This window comes from Centroberyx gerrardi, chromosome 15 (genome assembly GCF_048128805.1).
Source record: "Centroberyx gerrardi isolate f3 chromosome 15, fCenGer3.hap1.cur.20231027, whole genome shotgun sequence".
Classification (NCBI taxonomy): domain Eukaryota; kingdom Metazoa; phylum Chordata; class Actinopteri; order Beryciformes; family Berycidae; genus Centroberyx; species Centroberyx gerrardi.
The window spans coordinates 17209443-17231302 of record NC_136011.1 but is presented as its reverse complement, the minus strand read 5'-3'; the positions used below and the strand labels follow the sequence as shown (position 1 = coordinate 17231302).

At 41.3% G+C, this 21860-nt stretch overlaps 1 protein-coding gene across 3 annotated transcripts in view; it reads right to left on the bottom strand.

Moving 5' to 3' along the window:
- The window catches only part of LOC139929191 (protocadherin-15-like), a 140296-nt gene that overhangs the window by 44788 nt on the left and 73648 nt on the right, over nucleotides 1–21860 (bottom strand). For all 3 annotated transcript variants that reach the window (XM_071922011.2, XM_078288689.1, XM_071922010.2), the window contains exons 18-22: nucleotides 19856–19984; nucleotides 12589–12894; nucleotides 11043–11273; nucleotides 5386–5502; nucleotides 23–163 (exon numbers count right to left, since the gene is read on the bottom strand). In XM_071922011.2, the coding sequence (XP_071778112.2) occupies nucleotides 23–163; nucleotides 5386–5502; nucleotides 11043–11273; nucleotides 12589–12894; nucleotides 19856–19984 (924 nt within the window). The remainder of the gene's footprint in view (nucleotides 1–22; nucleotides 164–5385; nucleotides 5503–11042; nucleotides 11274–12588; nucleotides 12895–19855; nucleotides 19985–21860) is intronic.

Genomic DNA, 21860 nt, shown 5'->3' with positions numbered 1-21860 from the left:
TCTCATCGTCACCATCACTCGCCTTGAAGGTGGTGGTCGGCTCTTCGTTGAGGTTGACCCTCGTGACGACGATTCCAGACTCCTCTCTCACGTCGAAGATTTTCCCACTGTAGCCCGATCTGTCCATGTCCACTCTGTAGCGGACAACGCCGGCTGGAGTGTCCTGGAAGAAGGGGAAGAAAAACAGTAACTATAATAATAACAATACATTTATCTGGACAGTACTTCCACCATACTCAGCTGTAAAGTAAGACACAATGCATTAAAGTATAGAGGGAAAAAGGCATTATATGATGTAGAGCCATGCTGTGTGGCTACAGCCTGCTTGGGTATTTAACATAATTTCTTTTTTTTAAATTTTTTTTTACCTCTACTGTTATTTGATTGTTTATCAGCTCATATCTTTATCATGAGACAGAACTGAAGTGGTATACGTGGGAAAAGGTTGCTCTTCTGTCTGTGTCATCTGAAGGATGTTCTTCATGCAAATGTATCACTTCATACCTTTATCCATATTAACAACTCTTAAGCTTGTCATAGCCCTCATTAGGCCTGCCCCTTATCATACTGCCTAATATTAACTCTCTATTACTCATTGATTCAGACCTCTTCCCTTTCATTTGGAATTAAAAACTCCCCAATTAGGCCCACCCCCTCGCTCTCCAGTGCCACACACTTACTTTCATTAGCAAGAGCTTGGACTCTAATATGACCCTTTGATTAAGATTAATCACGGTTCCTGATTGCTGATCATCTCTATAGCTAGCTTATTTCAGTTTCATCCCTTTGGACTTCAAATCCAGTCTGATTTTTAATAAGCTTTTTGAAGCACTGTTCCCCAGCCTGAACTGATTTTACACCCAAGGGACTGGGTAAAACCTGGGGCTAGAGGAGGGAGGTAAATCCCGTAGGAGCGCTAGGTCCCTTGGGAGGCTTACTCACACAAATGTATCTCTGAGAGGTTATGAAACTATCAGAATGAATTCACTGAAGGGAATCTCCGTAAAAAAAAAAACAGTCTCTTCTCTAAAAGCTCTTCAAAACAGAACAGTAGCATTGATACCAAGCAACTCCAACAGCAGCATCCTACCCAGGCAGCCTGGCTAGCCAGTATTGAGACCTCACACAGTATACAATACAGTCAAGTCAGTAACCATTTAACCTTTAGAAACTCACTCAGAAGTATAGTTGAGCCCTAGGCCATTTGAACCATACAAAGCAAATCGGAAAAGTCAATTCTCACTTTTGAATAACAAAGAAGCAGGTTTTCCTGAGTCATAACTAGAGGTGTGTGGAGGTGGTACTAATGTATTTGTATCTGTATTTCTTAAACCAACCAAAATAATTGTATTTGTATTCCGATAAACCCTGAAGTGGGCGGGATTTAGATCAGAAGTGGGTGTGGTTTAAACTAAAATGTTATATTTTTATCATTTCTTTGTAATCATTGCCATTGCTATTGTGGAGATATTAAAGCATTAAACTCATGGTTTTACAATGACCTATCAATAATAGGGTTAGGGTTAGGGTTAGGTAAGGGAAGTATAGAAGCAGTTTGCTTTTAAGCTGTATTTAACAAACAAAAACCTAGATGTTATGTAACCATAAACATTGGCTTTTATAAACACAGCCAGAATCAACCATAGAACAATGAGAAAATAGAAAAAAAAATCTCCACCCTGAGCTTATTGTATGCAAATTAAATAGCATACTTTTTGGTGTTTATGTATGTTTTGTATCACTTCACTTTTACCTTAACTTGTTTAATCTGCATATTCTGGCAAAAATACAAATAAGAAAAATACTATGTCCCTGCTCAAATTTCTTGTATTTTGTGAAGACAAGTAGTGTGGAACAATGGCGAGACACAGCATCCCTGCTGTACTGAACAGACTCAGAGGACAGAGAGTCATCATCCACTCCCACTCAAACCAGCTCCCCCTCACAAAGTCTACCAGCAGAACAGAGGAGCAGATCCACTGGAACAAGAAAAAGTGAAACACTGGCCTCACCAATGCTACTTTAGTAATCAAACTATTCCCGTAGAAAACAAAATGTGTACGAGCAAGCAACTCTCTCTCTCTGTCTCTCTATTATGGGTCTCTGTGTGTGACAGGGAGACTGGGAAACACACACCAACCCGCCCCTTCTCTTCTGAGTTCAAAAGCCAGTCAAGTTATTTTCAGTTGAACATGTTTTCTCCATAACTGTAGGCATACTATTAAAACATCGGAATAACATTGACAAAATTCGGAGGGAACAAATATTCGTTTAAAACACATTATTCGTGCTTTGCTGACTATGGTATTCGGATTCGGGAACATCCCGAGTCATAACATAGTAAAAATACATTTCAATTCTGTATCTGATATTTTCTTGAATAGACTGCACAGTTTTGAAGTCACTGATGCTTCCGGATTTGGCACCCTACCTTGTCTTGCCGGCGCTCGCGGTGGCTCAGAAATGATGTTTGAAAACAAGTCTGGCTCTGAATGCACTGTAGATACAGTAACGTCTTACTCTGTCTATTGAATTTTGCTGATTTACAACACCTCTTCTCGTCTAGCTTTCGACTCACAGACCATGAATGTTTTATGCCCTCTGCTGGAGTAAATGCACTGAGTCATTAACATTGCAGGCAAGCAACAAAAAGTGGACATATTTACCACTTTGGCATCTAAGAAATTTATGTTGAGACTCCCGTACTGCAACCTAGGGCAACTTTTCTTAAAGGGCGAGAGTGGCAAGCAGGAATACAATTTTCAACTGATTTTTTGTTTTGTTTGTTGATTTATTATTTTTTTTATCGGATTCTGCTTGTCTTAAGTGTAAAATAGACAGTTCATGAATTAAAGAATAAGCTCACAAGCACTGGGAGACACTGGATAATGCATCAGAGTCACAACAGAACAGGGAGGTTTGAGCTGAGAGAGTAACACAGCACAGGCAACACATTAAAACAATTTCATCTGACAGTATTGTGACTTGATCAATGATATATTAGGTCTGTGAGTGACTGAGAGACTGAAAAAAAGAAAAAAACAAAAACAAACAAAAACGGCATCCCTAAAAAGGGGCAAGAGTGAGTTTTCCGGCTGAGATGAAGAATACTGCAGAAAAACTTGAATTTCCTGTCAGAAACGACTGTTCAAAATATTTTAAAAATCCAGTAACAGACCGTTCAGTTCAGGTGCTGACAAGCAAAGCTTCTTGTTGGAACCGTACAATGTTCCTCACATTTGTCTCCATGGTGATCTACTCTCTGAATCAGGCTGATATTGACCTTTAAGTTAAGGGGGTTGAATGGCACCGCCAAAAATATAGTCACTGTCTAAAAAATATTTTGTGTCACCATTTCCTGGGTGTGGGTGGATAGATATTATTCTTTCTTGGTGAACCTGCACAGAGGAGTAGGAGCAGGAATGGTGCACACCAAATTATGATCTATCTATGGAAAATCCACATAGCTCATTTTTGTCATATCAAGACTTCAAGCAAGAGCAAGTCACTTCCTCTCTTCTCTTTCTGTGTGTGTTCGAGAGGGAGTGTGTGTGTGTGTGTGTGTGTGTGTGTGTGTGTGTGTGTGTGTGTGTGTGTGCAAGGCTGTGTACGTGTGTATTTAGCGAGCACTAGACTAAGCCCTGCTCCACCTAACAGAGGTGTCTATGACAGGCATCCTGTCAATAAAGTGCTTTGAGTTCCCAAATCCAGGTCAATAAGAGACTGGGTTAGCCTGCTCCTGTTGGGGAATCTAATCCCTCTGTCTGTCAAACCACTCTCCTGAGTCACTCCCAGGTTTCTCATACACTGCCTGCTCCCTACTGTGCCTACAGTCACACAATGAGTGTTTTCTACCCACCCATTGTAACTCATCGCCTTTGGATATTTCCTGTTAGGTTCCTCTATTAGAATAGCTCAGGGTACAATCATCAATGAGCAAAAAAAACAGGCGCAAGGTCATAGTAGAAAGAATGATTTTAGAGCTGCATAGTTAGCGAGGTGGAGAGGGAGAGGGAAGAGGAGCCAGAGTGAAGGAGAGTGAGAGATGTGCAGCAATCATTGTGGCGCTCTTGTGGTAGAAAGGCTCTTCCCCCCTACAGCGGAGATTGACAGGCATCTATATCCCTCAGCATTTATGTGCTACCGAGAGTACACAAGCCCCCCTGCCCCTGGTGAGATCCCACCTGCAGGAGGGCCACTAATGCCAAGCATCAAGTCCAGACATACTAGCCTTTTCTGTAAAGCCCATTCAGAGCTGGAAGCTATTAGTAGGGGATGGCGGTGAGGGCGCTGGGGGATTTCTATTCCTCTTTCATTCAATTTGTAAAAAAAACAAAACTGTGAGTAGCCTATGCTATAAGAGACACAAGCTGGTTTGGCCGCGGCACTCTTATGCAATCTTCGTGTTCTGCTGAATAGGAACCTGAGTAGGAACCTGTGTGGAACAAAACTTTGCCAACCTCATGTTTATATGGCTCATTTAACAATGCTGAGTACTTTATAAAGAAAAATACCTCTGTTTCAAAACCAAGAGAAAAGGGAGAGGGAGAGGGGGCATGAGAGGGCATGAAGAATGCTGACTCACCAAGTGCTATAAAATATTAAGGTGCCAATAAAGCCAGTTCAGTTTGGAATGGGGTTGATGACATGGAACCAAATATTCTTAGGAGAAAATAACCTTGTTATCCAGTATTTATTAGCTTGGAAATTCATCTTTGCATTACCCTAAATGGCCTTGTTGTACTATTGACAGATTGGAACCAAGGCCATAAAAAGCTACAGGCATGTGCTGCATTCCCCCAAAAAACAATAATGATTTCCATCGCTCCTGTGTAGCCTCCTCTTAGTCAAACAATTTCTGAGCGCAACAGGGTGTCACAATTTCTCTTCTGCACCGTGTAATTTTGTTCCTTCGTTTGCAGATGCCAAAAAGAAAATACTTCATAGCTCCGATCCCAGGAGAACCTGCTCAGATGTAATAAGGTAAAGGAGTCTGAGGCAGCATGGAGGTATCCGAGGTAGCTGGGAGATGACTCATACAAGTGAGCATGCTAAACAGGAACACTTACAATTAGAACTACTGGTGCAGGGGAAAAAAAATAAAACAGAAATGACACATATAGTACTGTACCTCTAATGAGTGCATCTCAATAATGTCTTGAATACTGCTTTATAATTTATCCTGTGAAATGAAAAGGCTGAAATGGCTTATGTTTTGAAGGCACCATGTGTATGGTTGGGAGTAGGTAAAAATCACCAAACCATGTTTTTAACTTTGCACCCTAAGGTTACTGACGGCATTACTGTGCTTCTTAATTACCAATGTTATATACACTGTACACATCTTAAATCTAAACCTCAGTGTGTTTATAGTCAGATACTCACCGGTGGGTCCTGGTCCGTGGCAAGCACGGTTGTGATGAATGCTCCTGAGTCTGCATTGGGTGCCACCATGCCCTTATACAGGGCTTGACTGAAGACAGGGGCGAAGTCATTCATGTCCTTAAAACAAGAAAAAGATTGCATTAAGTTAGGTCTGTTATTAAGTGCTGCTATTTGCAATTGTAACTAAACATTGCAATTGTCTGAGAGTGTGCAACACTGTTGGGTCAGCATTGTACAACATTTCCAGTTACTGTCCTACAGGCTGACAGGTAATAAGAGAGGGCAGGAATGGTGGAAGCCAAGATGGCTTCAGTGATGGATAATGGTTGGTATTGTGAGGATCAAATGAAATATGCTACTAATGGATTTTACCACTACTTTTGCTGATTTTGTCTGTATACTGAATGGGTAATATCGTAGCTGTGAAGGTTCTGGAGCAGCTAATTTGTTTGATTTCAATTAATACTACCACCAAGTTATTCAGGACCAATTATCTAAAAGGAAATTAGGAAAATTCAACCATTCCAGTAATCCACCATGCCCCAGGCTTCACGCTCTCGCTCTCTCTCTCCCTCTCTCTCTCTCACACACACACACACACACACACACACACACAATTTCTAGTGTGTACATCTCTGTTTGCAGGGATGCCACTGCGCTCTGACCACCTGGTGCGTTATCCTAGATGCATATAACCATTTTGTGAAGAGAGGGTCGCACTCAGAAATATATCATTCACTTGATTTAATTGTTCATCTGTCACAGAACGTTTTCGGCCATGCGGCCTTCATCAGTGTGTACAAATGAAGGAATACGTTCCTTATTTATAGGGGACAGGTAGATTGCCAGGTGAACCTAATTACTAATCATTGTGGTGTTGTAATCACATGGAAACACATCACATAGAATGGACGATACATCTCTGACCATCTACAGCAGCGGTTTATGATTGGTATCCGTCTTCAATGTGCTTATGTTTTTTGTATGCAGTTAACTCTTTATTTCCGTTTGAAGCATGCAATTTGAATACCCCAAATGCAATCACAGATGGAAATTAATTAAAAGTAATTATTGACAGTGGCTGGTAAGCCTGTCACTTCTACCAGCCATCTTATTGTATTCTAATTTGAAACTACGTTAAGTATTAAAATACAAAATTAGCAGATGAAAATCTGCAAACAAAAGGCCACTGTGGCTGGCTGCCTAAAAACCTAGTTTCATTATTCTGTGCAACTTAATGCCAATACAATGTTTTTCAATACTATGGGTTTGCACCCCTATCAGGTATCCTTTGAAAATGTGGTGTAAACAATAATGGATGTTTCCATGCCTCCTTTACTTGAACCAAACGGTGACCATACGGACATAAAAACACACAATGGCAACATGAGAATACTAGAACATCAAACCAAGGTAGACAGTTGATCAATTATCATTCAAACACAAATATATGATGACAAACTAATTCTTAACCCTAATCCTGGCCCTTAGAGCCAGCAGAACACTATGACTGACACATTAAAAGTCCTCATGAACTTTAGAACTACAGTTGAATACACCATGTCGCTGCTGTCCTACTGTCCTCATCTCTACATAAAAAGAAAAAAAAAAACTTCACTTCAGACACCTCAGGACATGAAACAGTTCTTCTTAATCACTATCTCTCTCCTTCAATTAGCATACAGCAGAGCTCTACAATATCATGGGCCTGCAAAGAAATGAAACCTAGTTACTGTGCAACCTTTGCTTTGCTGAAATTCAATAAGTCATTCATATATCTCTCAGGAATATCTTAGTTTTACGTATGCTGGAGCCTGATCCTTTCTTTCTCTTTAGTTTTTTTTGCTCTTGTCCAAGCCGCGGGCAACAGTAAGTGTTCTATAAAGTCAGTGGTAGAGGGCAGTCTCTCTTGGATCTATACACAGCTTGTTTAGTTTTTTCTAGCAGAAAATCTATGACCCACAGCGCTTGCTTTCAACAGCAAAGCCTGGTCCTCATGTTGCAACTGTTCACAATGAAGGCTGAGAACACAATGCATGCACAGGCGCACTCGTGTACACATAAAAACATGCATGCACTAGTGTTCATGTGCACGCGCACTCCAACATCCACGCCCACACCCACACACATGGGTGTCTGTCTTACATTGCTGAAGTAAAAGAATAGAGGGAAAAGTTTGGGAGATTCATTTGGAACAGCAAGACACGCAGGACACCCAATCCATCACTGCAAGGCATCCGATGGAAGAAACAACAACAAAACAAAACAAGGAGAAATCAAACACGAGTGACTTCAAATAACCCTCTGGAGATGTTATATGAGGAAGGAAGTGGAATCACTGGAATCAGCTCCATCTCTAGTCCCCGGGAAGCCTGCGTGAATCCATTAGGCTCACTCTAATTCATGTCTGCCATTTCAAATAGCAGGCATAAGGGTTTGATAACGCTAGCTCTGCTGTGCCTTATCCTATCAAACACCGTTCCTGGGTGACAGCAAGAACACTGCATCAAAGCTTGTCCTTATCGGAGGACAAACTCACGCTACAGGTAGGTAGGCCATGCAGAGAGCCTGCTTGAATAAGCTCAGGCACTTCCTCTCATTTTACATGTCGTCAGTGTAATATGGGAAGCGTTCTCCATCTTCAAAGTGTTTGTTGTGCTACTCAGTGGCTAAATTCTGCATCCTACGGTCACTAGGGGTGGATACGGACAAAATACATTGACACAGAGATAAATATGCATGCACACACATGAATGCACATAATACGCAGGGAGAGAGAAGGGAGAAAGACACACACAGGCACGTAGACACACACACACACACAAGCATGCACACATGCACACACAAACACTCAAGCATACACACACACATGCAGTGTCACAACAGAAGGCGTCTAATCCTTTCGTTCAGATTCAGCTTTTAATCTCTTGAAAGGTTGGAAAGGGAACACAAGCTCCTGAAAATCCTGACATAATTGCAGTCACAAAGCTAATGAGTCACTCAGACCTGGAATAGCACCGGGTCTACGGCAGATGCACCTATCCATCAACCTGTCTTTGTCTGGGTGAGGCTGTGCGGACAGGTAGGTCGGGAGGCCAAAACACGTTTTACGAAGGAAATACATTCAGCCTGGGCACTGAATATCTTGACACGCATTCAAGGCTATCTTTCAAACTAGGTTTCAATACAGAATACAATGCCACAGTAAGAGTGAGAGTTACTCTGCTTGTGGGCTTTGACAAGAGAGGATTCTGACTTGTGTGAAACCATCACTGTAGTTACCGATAACATCCCACACACAAATAATTTTAGTCATTAACCTCGTTCTAACCTGAAGTTAGTACGAGGTTCTGACTTTGGGTTAGAGTTTCCTGGGACAAAATGGAAAACTGTTGAAGGACACTTGTATTATCCATCATCGTGGTCGTGATGAGATCAAACATTTTGGTGGTGTTCTCGACTAGACGAGGCTGGACAACAATCCTCTCTCAAGGTGCTAACAGATGCTACGATGAGAATAATTTCCGGTAAACACTTTATTTTCCGGGTTGATATGTAATTATTATTTCTCAGGACATTTCCTGGAAAGAACCATGCCATAACAGTATGTTAGTAGTAAGTACTACTTATGGGGAAAATGGAGGAACAGGGCAATTGGTGGAGTTGATAAGTACCTGTAATTTCTTTTCCAACATGGAACCAAGAAATTATGTAGTAACTATATAGAAAATGGAAGAGGTCAGTTTAGTGGAGCTGATAAGGACCATACTGTTTTTTTTTTAATGGTTATAGCCCATTTACCACACTGCACGCATACATAACCATTTTCCAAGGCATACCGTACTTTTTTAGATTTTTGTTTATTTACCCAATTTCCCTATTTTTATTTATTTATTTTTTATCAAACGTTCAGGTGATAAAAATACCTTAAAATTATTTGCTGCTCTGGCTAACATTCAACAAATGGGTGGAAGTGACAAAAATTTCTCATGCTAAATGATAAAACACAGAGCTATTTGAATTTATCAAGTCACATGACAATGTATCACTGTCTTTTTAAGTTCACATGCAATTTCATCATAATGCATCATAAAGCGATAATGAATGATAGAAATTATATAAATATATGATAAATTATGAAAATTGGTCTGTTTTTATCAAATCACCACTGTTTCAAGCAAATTGTTGTTGGATTTATCAAATTACATGACAATTCATCACTCAATTTTTCAATTAACATGCATTTTCATCATTTTTACCCATTTAATTTTTGTTACTTCCACCCCTCATACGTAACGTCATAATGCTACATGAATTTTAACAATGCTACTGCGGATGAGGCAAGAATCTCTGCAGGTGGAAGGGAAACTGAAAATATGACAAGCTGAGAGAAGTAAAGTGCCACAGAGTAATGCTAGGACAGTGAGTAAAATGGAAAAATAACCTGGAAGGAAGTAAAACTGAGTAAAGTGGAACTAAAGTGAAACTGGCCACTGCATGGCAAAAGCTAGCATAACATGGGAAGCTAAAGGAACATGTAAATAAAATGGAAGAACTGGGTGACACCGCTGTTGGAGGGCAAAGCTGTGCAGATGCAAGTTGACACTGTAGACGTGTCAGTTGGAGAATAACAAGCAGTCAATGATGCTCCCACTGTACATCATTCAAGCAAACATCATTGAGCTCTGCTAGGCCGCAGATGGCTGGAGAAGCTTCAGTTGAACTGTTTCTGTTCTGAGGGAAACGCAGGTTCAATACAGGAGATCTTGAGAAAGCGTTCAAACGTGTTCAATGCAGAACGTGGCAGTATGAAAGACATCATTGTTAAGCTGACTGTCAAACCAGGGAGCAAGCCAAAATGCCTTAGCAGAACTAGAGAGGCTCCAAGGATCTGTGGGGATTTTAAGGTCACTGTTAAAGGATAACACGTGTAATTTTATTATTTTTTCTATCACCATTATTGCCAATGGAAAGTCCAGACCCACCGGTGTATTTGCCACAGTTACGCTACTATTTTCTGTAGCACTGCAGGTTTGCCGTACCTCCCAGAAGTCATAGGCTCCCACCGTTTTCAAAAATACATTAAAAACAGCTTAGAGACATACTGCTGCCTTGACTGATGTTTTCATTTGAGTCATTTGAATTTTTATGTACCGTTTTTATCTTGGGATCTTGTTGTTCTAATGTACCTGCTTGAAATAAAGATTTGTAAAGAACTAAAGATTTTAAGAGTCTATTTATTTGAAATAATTATAGTACATTAGTAGATAATGTCATGGTTCTTTCCAAGAAACTTCCTAAGAAGTCAACCGTTACATATGAAGGAATTATTAGGATTATTAGGAAATTGCGGACCCGCAAAAAAAAAAAAAAAAAGCGTTACCCAATTAACTTCTGTTAAGCATCTATCATATTCTGCTCAGTCAATACAGACTGGGAACAAAATGTTTCACACAAGCAGTGCAGTGTGCAATGGTGTATGTTTCCAATCCCCATATGGACCCCATGTGGCTTATTCTAGCTATTGGTAAAACACTGCGAGTGACTCACAGCATATTCGCTGCCAGCGCTGCAGCTCCTGAGGGACCATGAGGATAGACGGAGGGTGAATACAGAACACTGGGAAGGGTAGTGGGCTGACGATCTGGGGCTCTTACCCTGATGCGCACCGTGACGGTGGCTTGCCCAGGGGGCATGACCCCTCCTTGGTCGACAGCCTCCACCTGGAAAGTGTAAGAGGCCCCCATACCCATGGCTGCCAGGTCCTCAAAGTCCAGGGTCTGCAGCACAGCTAACTCCCCAGTGACAGGGTTCACAGAAAACAGCTGCCGGGCCGATTCAGTCTTGATCCGATACGTGACATTGGAGAACAGGTCTGAGTCCACCGCCTGTGAAGAGCAGGAGGAGATGGAAAAGTAGAAAAAGAGGAATTGCGTCAAGGGCAGCAGAGGAGATGTGTGGAGAGACAGTGGTCTGATGGCAAGACAGGAGAGTGAGAGGGAGATCTGCATATATTTCAAAATTGGCACATTGCATATAGACAAATAGACACAGCAAATGTGAGCAATGAATATCAATGTTTCTATTTTAATTCTACATTTTTATGCTAGGGGGGGCACAAATATGAATCATTAATAAGCTCTGATTAAATGAATCACAGAGCTTGGTTGGTCCTTTTTGCATCAAATGGCAACTCTCAAAGTAGATATTAGCCTCATCTGCATATATGATGAGATACGGATGCAGAGGGAATTACATTATTTACTGATACACAAAAAAAATAAAATACATTCAGAAATAGATGAAGATGGAATGCAGGGTAAAGGAGAGAAAAGGAGGCTGAGCAGTCGGTTTCATATCTGCCCAGATGATGGCTGTATGTCACTGGTCTTTGCCCCACCACCCACCCGCCTCTCTCTCTCTCTGGCTGTATCTCGCTCTTCAGGTATCATGCCAGCCACCCCCGTCCGCTTAGGGTTGAGGTGTCGTCTCTGAGATTAATGCTGTCACAGTGCCAGTGTCACTCACTCACACCCCACCCCTCACCCCCACCCCCTGTTCCTCACCCTCCCCTCTTGCTTCACGCCTACCGGAGAGAGATGTCACTCACATTGTGCCAGCAATTACTCCCCCCCTCCGCTCCGTCATTGCTCTGCATGCACTCGGTTTTCCCATGCGTCTCCACTTCAGTGCAAACACCTGCGCCAATGTTTGACAGTGCCGCATCTACCCGAGACAGCTTCCATCAAGTTACGAGGCTTTCCGAAATTTGTGGAGCGTTACATTAATGTTTGTCAGGAGGGAAGGAAAAATGATCCCCTTCTAAAGCCTGGTTACGACTCCTGTGGAAAAATCCAGCTTTAAGTCTTACTCTGTTTGAGTCCAAAAATGCCCAGAGAGCTCTGACATGAAGGAAGAAAAAAAACAAAATGTTTCTCTCTCTGCTGCATTTGTGAAACGCTAAATGTTTCCACCTGGAAGCGTATGACATTTTAAACACAGACCAAATTGCCGGCTCCTTTGAAGTTAAAGGATGCTGAAGGAGTGTTAATACAGCAATTGTTTAATGCACCCCTGCTGCATACTGCGTGATGTAAAGGGAGACAGGAGACAGAGAGAGAGAGAGAGAGAGAGAGAGAGAGAGAGAGAGAGAGAGAAACTGACAATGGAGATACACACACACACACACAAACCCAGACTTACAGTTAGGTTGAGGACCACAGTGCCCACGGGGCTGTTCTCAGGTACATTCACAACATAGGTTTCCTGGGAGAAGACTGGACTGTTATCATCGATGTCCGTGACCTTGACTAAGAGGTTCAGGGTCGTCCGTCGGGGGTCCACCGCCCCGTCTGAGGCCTCCACTACCAGGTTGTATTGACTTCTCAGCTCCCGGTCAAGAGGCACCACTGTGAAAATGCTGCCATTAGCGTCGACTGTGAACAAGTCAGGATGATTCACTATCCGGTAGCGCACTTGACCATTAGCCCCGAGATCTGGATCTGTGGCCTGGGGAGATAGAAATGATGAGAGGGGTTAGACATGAGGAGATATATGAGACTGTTTTGTCAAACTGCAGATAAAAGGAAGAGCCCCTCAACATATGAATCCCAGTGTTTCCCATACAAGGCTAATATTTGGGCGGCTCGCCCAGGTAAATTAGCAGCCTGCCAAGTAAATTTTTGTTTTGGATTCATTTCAGGTGTCGTGATGCATGAAGCTCGTGGTTCTCGCCAATGTAGTTTTCAAACAATCAAGATTTAATGCTGCCAAGCACCGAAAGCGAGTTAGTGAACTACAATGACCGTAATTCATTGCACCAGTGCATCTGTGCTCCTTCGAGTCGCAGCGTGCCTGTGCCAACCCAAACTGAATGGAGAGACAGTTTGAAACGTAGCCTCGATAATCAGATGGAAGTATAATAGTCAGCTAATGTTGTAATACCATTAGCTTATACTAGATTGAAAGACTGTAGTGAAAAAAATATGAGTTACTGAGCTCGCTAAATGAAATGTCAATAACAAGTCGTCAATAATCCCTCCTCCTGACGCCGTCGACGTGAACTGACAACCTGTGGGAAACACTAAGAATCCATTAACATATATCAATAATAGCATATATCTTCTCAGTTAATATATGCCTTTCTCATAGCTTAGGACAGCCTTATCAGTAATATGAGCAGTCAATGTTCCAATCTGAGATGTTATACCAAAGTGCATCCCAGGGCAGAGAATGAATGAATGAATGCAAGAATGACAGATAGACATTATGAATCAGTGAATGGTTGTGTGAACTATTACATTATTTTATTGTATTGATATCATTTCTGAACCAGAATATGCAGCCTATATAATGACTGCTAAATAATGAATGGAGGTGAAACGCTGTCTAGTCTATGGCTACGGGAGCGAGTGGTGATGCTCACCAATGCAGGCTGAATTGTCCTTGGCTATATGAATGACATTTTTGAACGCTGAAATGCAGCGGTATTCCCCTTTAGGCAGATATCAGCTCTTTTGGGTTCGGTGTGATCCATTACATGATCCATTACAGCTCGGCTTTATCTTAATGCCTTACATATTTACACAGCCTTCAAGCACAAACACACTTTAGCTACAGTGCTGCGACTGAAAAAAAATCTAAGCCGACACAACCCTCATACATTTCAGTCTCATTTTCTCTTCTTCATATTGAGATTAGTGTCTTTGTCACAGACTCATGACTAATCATTTGCAAGTTCAAAAGGCCAGAAGCCTTTTTCATGCAAACTCTGCATTTCATCAAAAGGAAATCATTGAATGCTAAATCACGTTTCGATAGCATGCACTTCATTCTTTATTCAGCAAAAAAAGGGGGAAAAAATCATCAGAGAGACGAAAGTAAGGCAAGGCACATGGTGCTACTCTGTGATGATCCTGCAGGGGAGGGAAAAAAAAGTTAGTTGCTTTACAAATTCCAAATCCCTTTTGGATATGACAGGTCATTAGTAAGCCTGTGGATTGTGTGTGTGTGTGTGTGTGTGTGTGTGTGTGTGTGTGGTGTGTGTGGGTGTGTGTATGTGTGTGTGTGTGAGAGAGAGAGAAAGGGAGAGAGAGAGCGAGAGAGAAAGAGTGTGTTCACACTCCAATAGTCTCCAAAGTGTAGTGCTAATTCCTTCTTGCAATTGAGAGAGAGAGAGAGAGAGAGAGAGAGAGAGAGAGAGAGAGAGAGAGAGAGAGAGAGAGAGAGAGAGAGAGAGAGGCTTTGATATCTAAGCAACGTTTCATCTGCCTGTTTGGCGATAATTTCTTGACCTCAGTGCAAATAAGGACAGGGCAGCAAAAAAGAAAATCAAAGAAAAGCACCACAATGAGCAGAGGGAGCAGGATGAAGATACACATATGGTTACAGAGAGTTGCCCTCAATTTGTTTTACATGAACACACATTCAGAGCAAAGACTAAAGTTTGAACCTTAAAATAAAGCCTTTAGAAAACAGAAGAAAGAACATCATGTCAATATGTGCATATGGATCACCAGCTCTCTGCACTGGGATTACATAACAAAATTACCCTCACAGCTCTTTGCTTTAAAAGAGGCGTAATCCAATTAATTCATAGCCAATGAATCAATTAACGATTTTGAATATTTCTGTAGCCCCCGGTGGACGAAGCATATACTGTGCCTGCACACACCGAGCATTGTACTGTGCGCTGCAGGCTTGGTTCAAGGCTGTTTTCCTTGTACTCATAAAAAGAGCATATTCATCTTGCTTTTGGATCAATTAAAAGTTAATTAGACCTGCCACAATAAAAACTGCTGAGATACAACTAATGTTGAAACTTAAAATTTTCTGTGTGAATGAGTCTGATTACCCACTTATCGGTACAAATGATGTCTCACTACATCTTGGCCAGACTCAGGCATAGAGTGGAATAAAGTGCTGATGCCTACCTCTCACAACCAAACCAAAAAAAAACAGTGATGTGATAATTAAGCCGTAATCAAAATTATGGTTAAGAGCAGTTTGTGTGTGATATGATGATAGCAGATCACTTCACAGAATTCATGTTATTGTAGGTATATTGACCAAGTGAAATGCAGCATAACCATGCCTACAGTGCGTGACATATCAATGGGTTTGACAGCTTTACCAAGCAATCTGCAAGGGAAGGGTAATAATAACTTTGTTAATGAATGAGTGATATCATGTTCAACAGCTTCTCCAATTAGCGACTATGCTACATGATGCTTTCATGGTGCCGCTGACACGAATGCTAATCGATTTGTCCTCCAGTCATTGCCAATCTGCACGCCTAGATGACAGCTCCCCAGTAAGAGCAAACAGTATGGGCTTGTGTAGCGTGGGACATGTCCCTACGTATACAAATGGCTTCATAAACACACGCAGCAATCCTGTCAGTTGTGATGGTAGCATGGTAAATAGTCTCAAGTCTATCCGAGTGTGCGTAAAATAAGAACAGGTGGGAACCAGTTCCAATTAGGCCATAGCGATAATCCAAAATGCTTTAGGGATAGCATTAAGCTACTTAACAGCATTATGTGTTTGCACTGCAGTCATCTTCACTGGTAGCAACAGCCTGTAGCTCAGTAGTCTGCTGCATTAAAGCTCCCTCCCTGCAGGTAAATTCAATGCAGTGCAGAAAAAAGAACGGATTTCACACTAACACATGACCTGCCAACTGAATGGATAATTGAGTAAACACAAATAGTAGATGAATTCAAACAGCCTGTAAGCCCCATCCAATGCATTCCATAGTCGGTTTGCCACTTGACTAACCGACAGACCAACTTTTAATAGACGTGTAGTTGTACACAAAGCTCTTAAAATCTCCACATCAGAAGGCGATACAGAGGCCCATGGAAAGAGGGTTAGTGGTGATAGAACATTTTGTCAGCCTATCAGGAGGGGTGATGAAACACAAAGCAATAATTAAATGGTGTATGCTACGTTAAACAAAAGACCAGATATCCTCATCTGTGTAAAACTGCTTTTCCTCCCTCTTGGCTGCCTTTGCACTTTGTGGATGATTCAGATCCATTATGAGGCTAAGTGAGAGTTAAGAAAATGTGACAAAAGTAACACTTTCATATATACACTAGGGACATAAGTGAATACAAATGTCATATTCAGCAATGGGTGCTCTCTAAACAGATATTATCTGCAGTATTCAAAATTTGTTTTCACATTTTCTGCATCATTCATTTCATTGCTGCATTGTGGCAATTCATTTCACTTACAAAGATTGAATGCTTTTAAGGTCAAGATGTACTTAGAAAAGCGAATAAGCTTCACACGCCTGCATGCACACACAGCCAACCTACAGACACAGGCGCAGAGCTACAGAGGCTATTCTCTTAGTCTGTTTCTCTCCCCTGTAGGCTTGCTAGGCAGACAGGCTCTGAAGTCATGCACCTTCGCTCTTCAGCCAAGACAAAAACTATGTAAGGCAAAATACTTGTATTCTGACTCGTGCCACACGGACAAGTAGCTCTGAGTTGGGGGATATTTAAATTAGCCCTCTCTCACATCTTGCCAGGTTTAGTTTTTGTGGACTGGCACTCTCAGCGGGCCAGTCACATTCCCTTTAAGAGAAGCACTTGACTTTAATTTTGAGAAACTGAAAATTATATAGGCCTACAGCGAAACAGCATAGATCAAACAGGCCTAAAAGCTATGCCATATTTCCAATTATATGATAGCCTTTTTTTAATTAGCATATTATACGGACTTGCATCATTGCATTGTTCATTCATTAGGCCTATAATATGCTAATCTGTGTTTTTATTTAATTTGATTTCAATATCAAGATATAATTTGGAAATGGCTTGAGGCCAAAGAGGTTGCCTATATTGAATACAAGATCAGGCTAAATAAATTGAAGCTGTTGTCTTTATAGTGGGTGTTGAATGCAAGCTTAATCAAAAACACACAGTGGCTCCTGCCACCTTTTCTCCACAGCAGACACTGTGTATTAGAAAGAACAAACGTTGAAAGTCAGAATCCCAAAGATGTCTGGAACACCTCTTTTTGGGGAAACTGCTCCACATGTGTAGCTACTCCAGAGGCGCCTAGAGAGAACTTTGGTGCACGGACAAGGCTGAAGTCTGAATGTCAATCAATTTTGCAGATAAATCTCCACTATGTGTGCTTATGTTAACCCTGAATACAAGCCACAGTCTTTTGAGAAGTCTCAATTTGCCTACAAGCATAAACGAAACTGTACAGAAAGATACAGCTAAATGTCTATTAATCCCATTGTGACATTGTACAACCCACTACAAACAGACCCAACAATAGCTGGATCCATCTTGAATAGCCCAAGTTAATAGATTAGCCTGAAGCCTCACATAGAAGAGCCTGGTCTTCAATTTGTGAAATCAGCATGATGATCTTAAAATGCAAATAGATGCTCCATGCACAAAAATGAGAGAAATACATTTTCCCACCACAAAAGGAAAACCAAAGTGTTTTAGTTAGTGTTTAACCTTAATCAAAGCTGTTTTACTTAAACTTAACTTAAACTGTTAGCTGACTTTTTACGTGACAAACAGGTGGATATGGGCTGTCCGATTTGTGCTATTGTCACATAATCCAATTTGTGGTGGAGGATAATGTTCACATAATTTGTGTCCACAACACGTAATCTGACATTTCAGAGATCATGCTTATTTCACAAAATGTCATGAGACTATGTTACATCAAACTACAGCATGCAGCCCTTCTTGATCAGCTACACAGACTGGGCTATAGCCTCTCCATGTGCATGCGCATGGAAAGGGATTGTGTCTCGCTAAGTGTCTAATGTACTTTTCTTTTCAGTCAGAAAGGCGCAGCCTCAGCTCAGGTTGGCTAAGCGCCAGGTGCTGAGAAAACCTTCTGTGGTGGGACAGAGGGTGAGAGAAGGTGCGGTGGGCTGGGCCCCACTGTGGCTGCTGGCTGCATTTCTGAAGAAACGCACTGGAGAGTGAGGCTGGAAGCAGCTTTGCCTCATGCAAACACCAAGCTTCCCTCGTCTGTCCTTTTCTCTCATTTCACACTTCATAAACTGGTAACATGTACTGGCAATCCACACTATAACCTGTTGAGAAATGTAATGGAATGCATAATGTTAAAAGTGTATAGCGTGAAAGCTGACAGGCAAATGTGACTGACACAAGAGCGTCTGGTGACCCCCGCCAGAGGCAATGGAGGAAAAAGTAAATTGGCCAGAACTGAACTTTTTTTTTTACCCAGATCTGAATTTTTCGGAACAGAATGATGAAATCAAACATTTCACTTTGTGTTTTTTAATCACAGAATTTGTTGTATGCACAAGCAATTGTTCTATTTTATTTTATTTTTTTCTTCTGTGGGACATTTAAATGGTGCAAAAATATGCTCTAATCCAATAATGTTCTAATCAATGAAAATGTAGTTGGTGACTTTCTATGTTGTTTAATTGCAAATTCCAGAGAGAGAATAGGCCAAATAACAGAGTGAAAACATACTATATTTTTCTTCTCAGCATGAATTTCCTAAGCATCTCACCCCTCAAAATAAACACAAAAAAATAGTTGATATGTCCCAAACACAGCTGAAGGGAAGACAAGGAGTAAATTGAGAACTTCCACTTGCTTTCGCCTCAACGGGCACGGATGGGTGCAGTCAGCAGGCGCATGGAACTCATTGATCATTGTGTTTTGGGTAATTAATCTATTGTAGCCCTTTCCCCTAATACAAATGTTGCGCGTAATAACCGATTTAAGGATAGTTAATGGAATAACATTAACATTCACTGGATAAGGAGGTAGTATTAAATTTCTGAAAAACCAAAAGAAATAGTAATAATCAGAAATTAGAAGAATGTGAAGGACCTTGCCAGAGCTTATGAGTAAGTACACTCACTACCCAAAACTTTTACACTAAATTAAAATAAAACATCCTCTTGTTGTGGACAATAATTATTTTTATTTGTTATATAAAAAAAAATAAGTAGTGGCTAAGCCTTAAGTAAATTAAGGCATCTCCCTTACTCTTTTTAACTTAAGAGAGACATAAAGGCAATAAAAAAACAAGACTACACCATGTACAGTGCAGAGAGGAAGTATCCTTGCATTATTCCATGATTAATCCACTGACAAGAATCAGCCCAATTAATCTACAACAGTAATTAGAAAAGTCTGGCTGCTCAGTGGAGCTGAACCAAACCAGTCAGTGGGGATGTAGATTTGGGTGACAAATCTGCCCAACAAGACCAACCATGTTGGAAACTGCCATGTAATTTTCCATGGACGATCTGAGGTGCAGTTGTCACTCAGTGGCCAATACAACTTATCAGCGAGGACATCTGTATATACAAGAGTGGAAAGAATGAATGGTGAAATATGATTAGAAAGGAGGGGTATGCAGATGTTTGCCGTCGAAACAAGATGTATGTATTCATTAAACAAGAACACAATGTTCTATGCTTATTAGACTACATGCTTACCCTGACTTTTCCCACAAAGACATCGGCCTCTTCTTCTTGGACCGTCACATTGGTGGGTATGGTGGGGTCAAACAGAGGATCGTTATCATTGACATCAGTGACCACAATGTTCACAGTGGTAGTGGACGTCTGGGGAAAAAAGCACAATAGAGACCGATGTCACATTGTATTTTTGAGCATTTTTACATTTCTTTACACACACGAGTCATTTGGAAAAACCATTAAACCACAGAGCCATTATCATAAAAAATGATTTTGGATAATTCCATTTGGGTGAAATGTGTGACCAACCTCTAAATGAATAATTTATGTGATGAACTCCAGAAAATGAGTTTCTCTAATGCACAAACAGCTATATTAATAGCATTAGAAAAACAAGGCCAAAAGTTAAATACTTAGTCAAAATGATAACAAAAATAATCTTAAAAGGTATCTTTGCAGTGACAACTAAGTATTATGAGAAGCCAAACAATTAAACAAGTATACACAGTACACAAACTCATTTATACAATATTTGAAAAAAAACAAAAAAACATGGCAACGAACACTGTTGCCATCACTAGGCAATTACGGTGCTATGGGGACATCTCATCAGCATGCACAGATTAGCAGCTACCGTATTTCCTCTAATAGTGGCCCGGGCCTTTATTTACCTCAACTGCAGAGGGTACCAGGCCTTTATTGGAAGCAGGCTTATATTAGAGACAGGCCTTTATTTCTAATTCCCTCTGTTTGATAAGTATATTTGCTCATATTTTAGTACGAAGCCTCCTTGTTTTCTGATCTGCTTCTGTTGGGGTACGTTAGGTAGACGTTTTTTTGTTACTGCAATGCATTACGATAATTACGGTAATCGACGACGGCATGCTCCAGAGACTTCCGCCGGCCGAGCCATCTTGTGGCACTTGTACGTTACTACAAACTACAGTTACAAACAGGCAGCAGGAGTTTACCGGTATCCACCGTTGTTTGCATGTAAGCTGAAGCTAACTGAAGCTAACTGAACCTGGGCGCCGATGTGTTCCCGGTGATCCGGCCGAGATTTCGGCGGGGGTCTGGGGCTTGGATCGGGAGGATCAATGCGGGCCATGGGCGCGGTGGAGAGGCAGCGGCGGAGAGAGGACACGGTGCAGCTATATACTAGGTTTTGACCTAGTCTTGTTTCCTTTGTTTTTTCCCCCGGCCTGTATTTGAGACCGGCCTTTATTTGTTTGTGTCGACGACGGCCCCGGCCATTATCGGAGACCCGGCTTTTAATTGACTACAGGCCACTATTAGAGGAAATACGGTATGTTATTTATGAGTAGGAACTTAAGAGTAGGAAAGGACTTTTCTGGAGCTCATGATGCATTGGTTTATTTGATTATCTACATGAAAAACCATGTGCAACTGCTTTTTTTTATATTTAGTAATATTTTTTTTGACATTCTTTTTTTGTATAATTTCACCGTTGGAAGAAATGTGGTTCTTCAATAATGAAAGACAACAACTTGGAGTCATAAATGGGATGCACTGCTGCCTCTCCCGGGTAATAGTAGTAATCTATGATTTGGAGGGCCAGCCTGTACCAATATGCTGCTGTTAACCTTCAGACAATGACACAGTATGCATACCTTTGAAGCCCTCCTATAAATCAACATGGAAAGATAGCTGAATATGCACAATCTATAATCCCTCAGTGTGCTGGGACAAAGCAGTAATGTACATAATGGTGTAAACGGTCTCCTTTGGGGGAGAAAGGATGGGTTGGTTGTGGGAGGAGTTGGCCCATGCAAGAAAAATACTTCCCGGAAGACAGTCGTTTGAAGTTGCCCTGGCAGATGAGGCGTTCAGAGGCACACGACACGAGGGAAATGACCTACTTAATGTCACCTTCATCTCGCCGTCCTTTGGGAATGCCTTCACCATTGTTGTTTTCTTTGTTCTGCCTTCTGAGACGTACATAATCAGCCCTTTCATGTGCGGAATGACATGGCAACCCATGCCGAATGCCATCACAATTGAT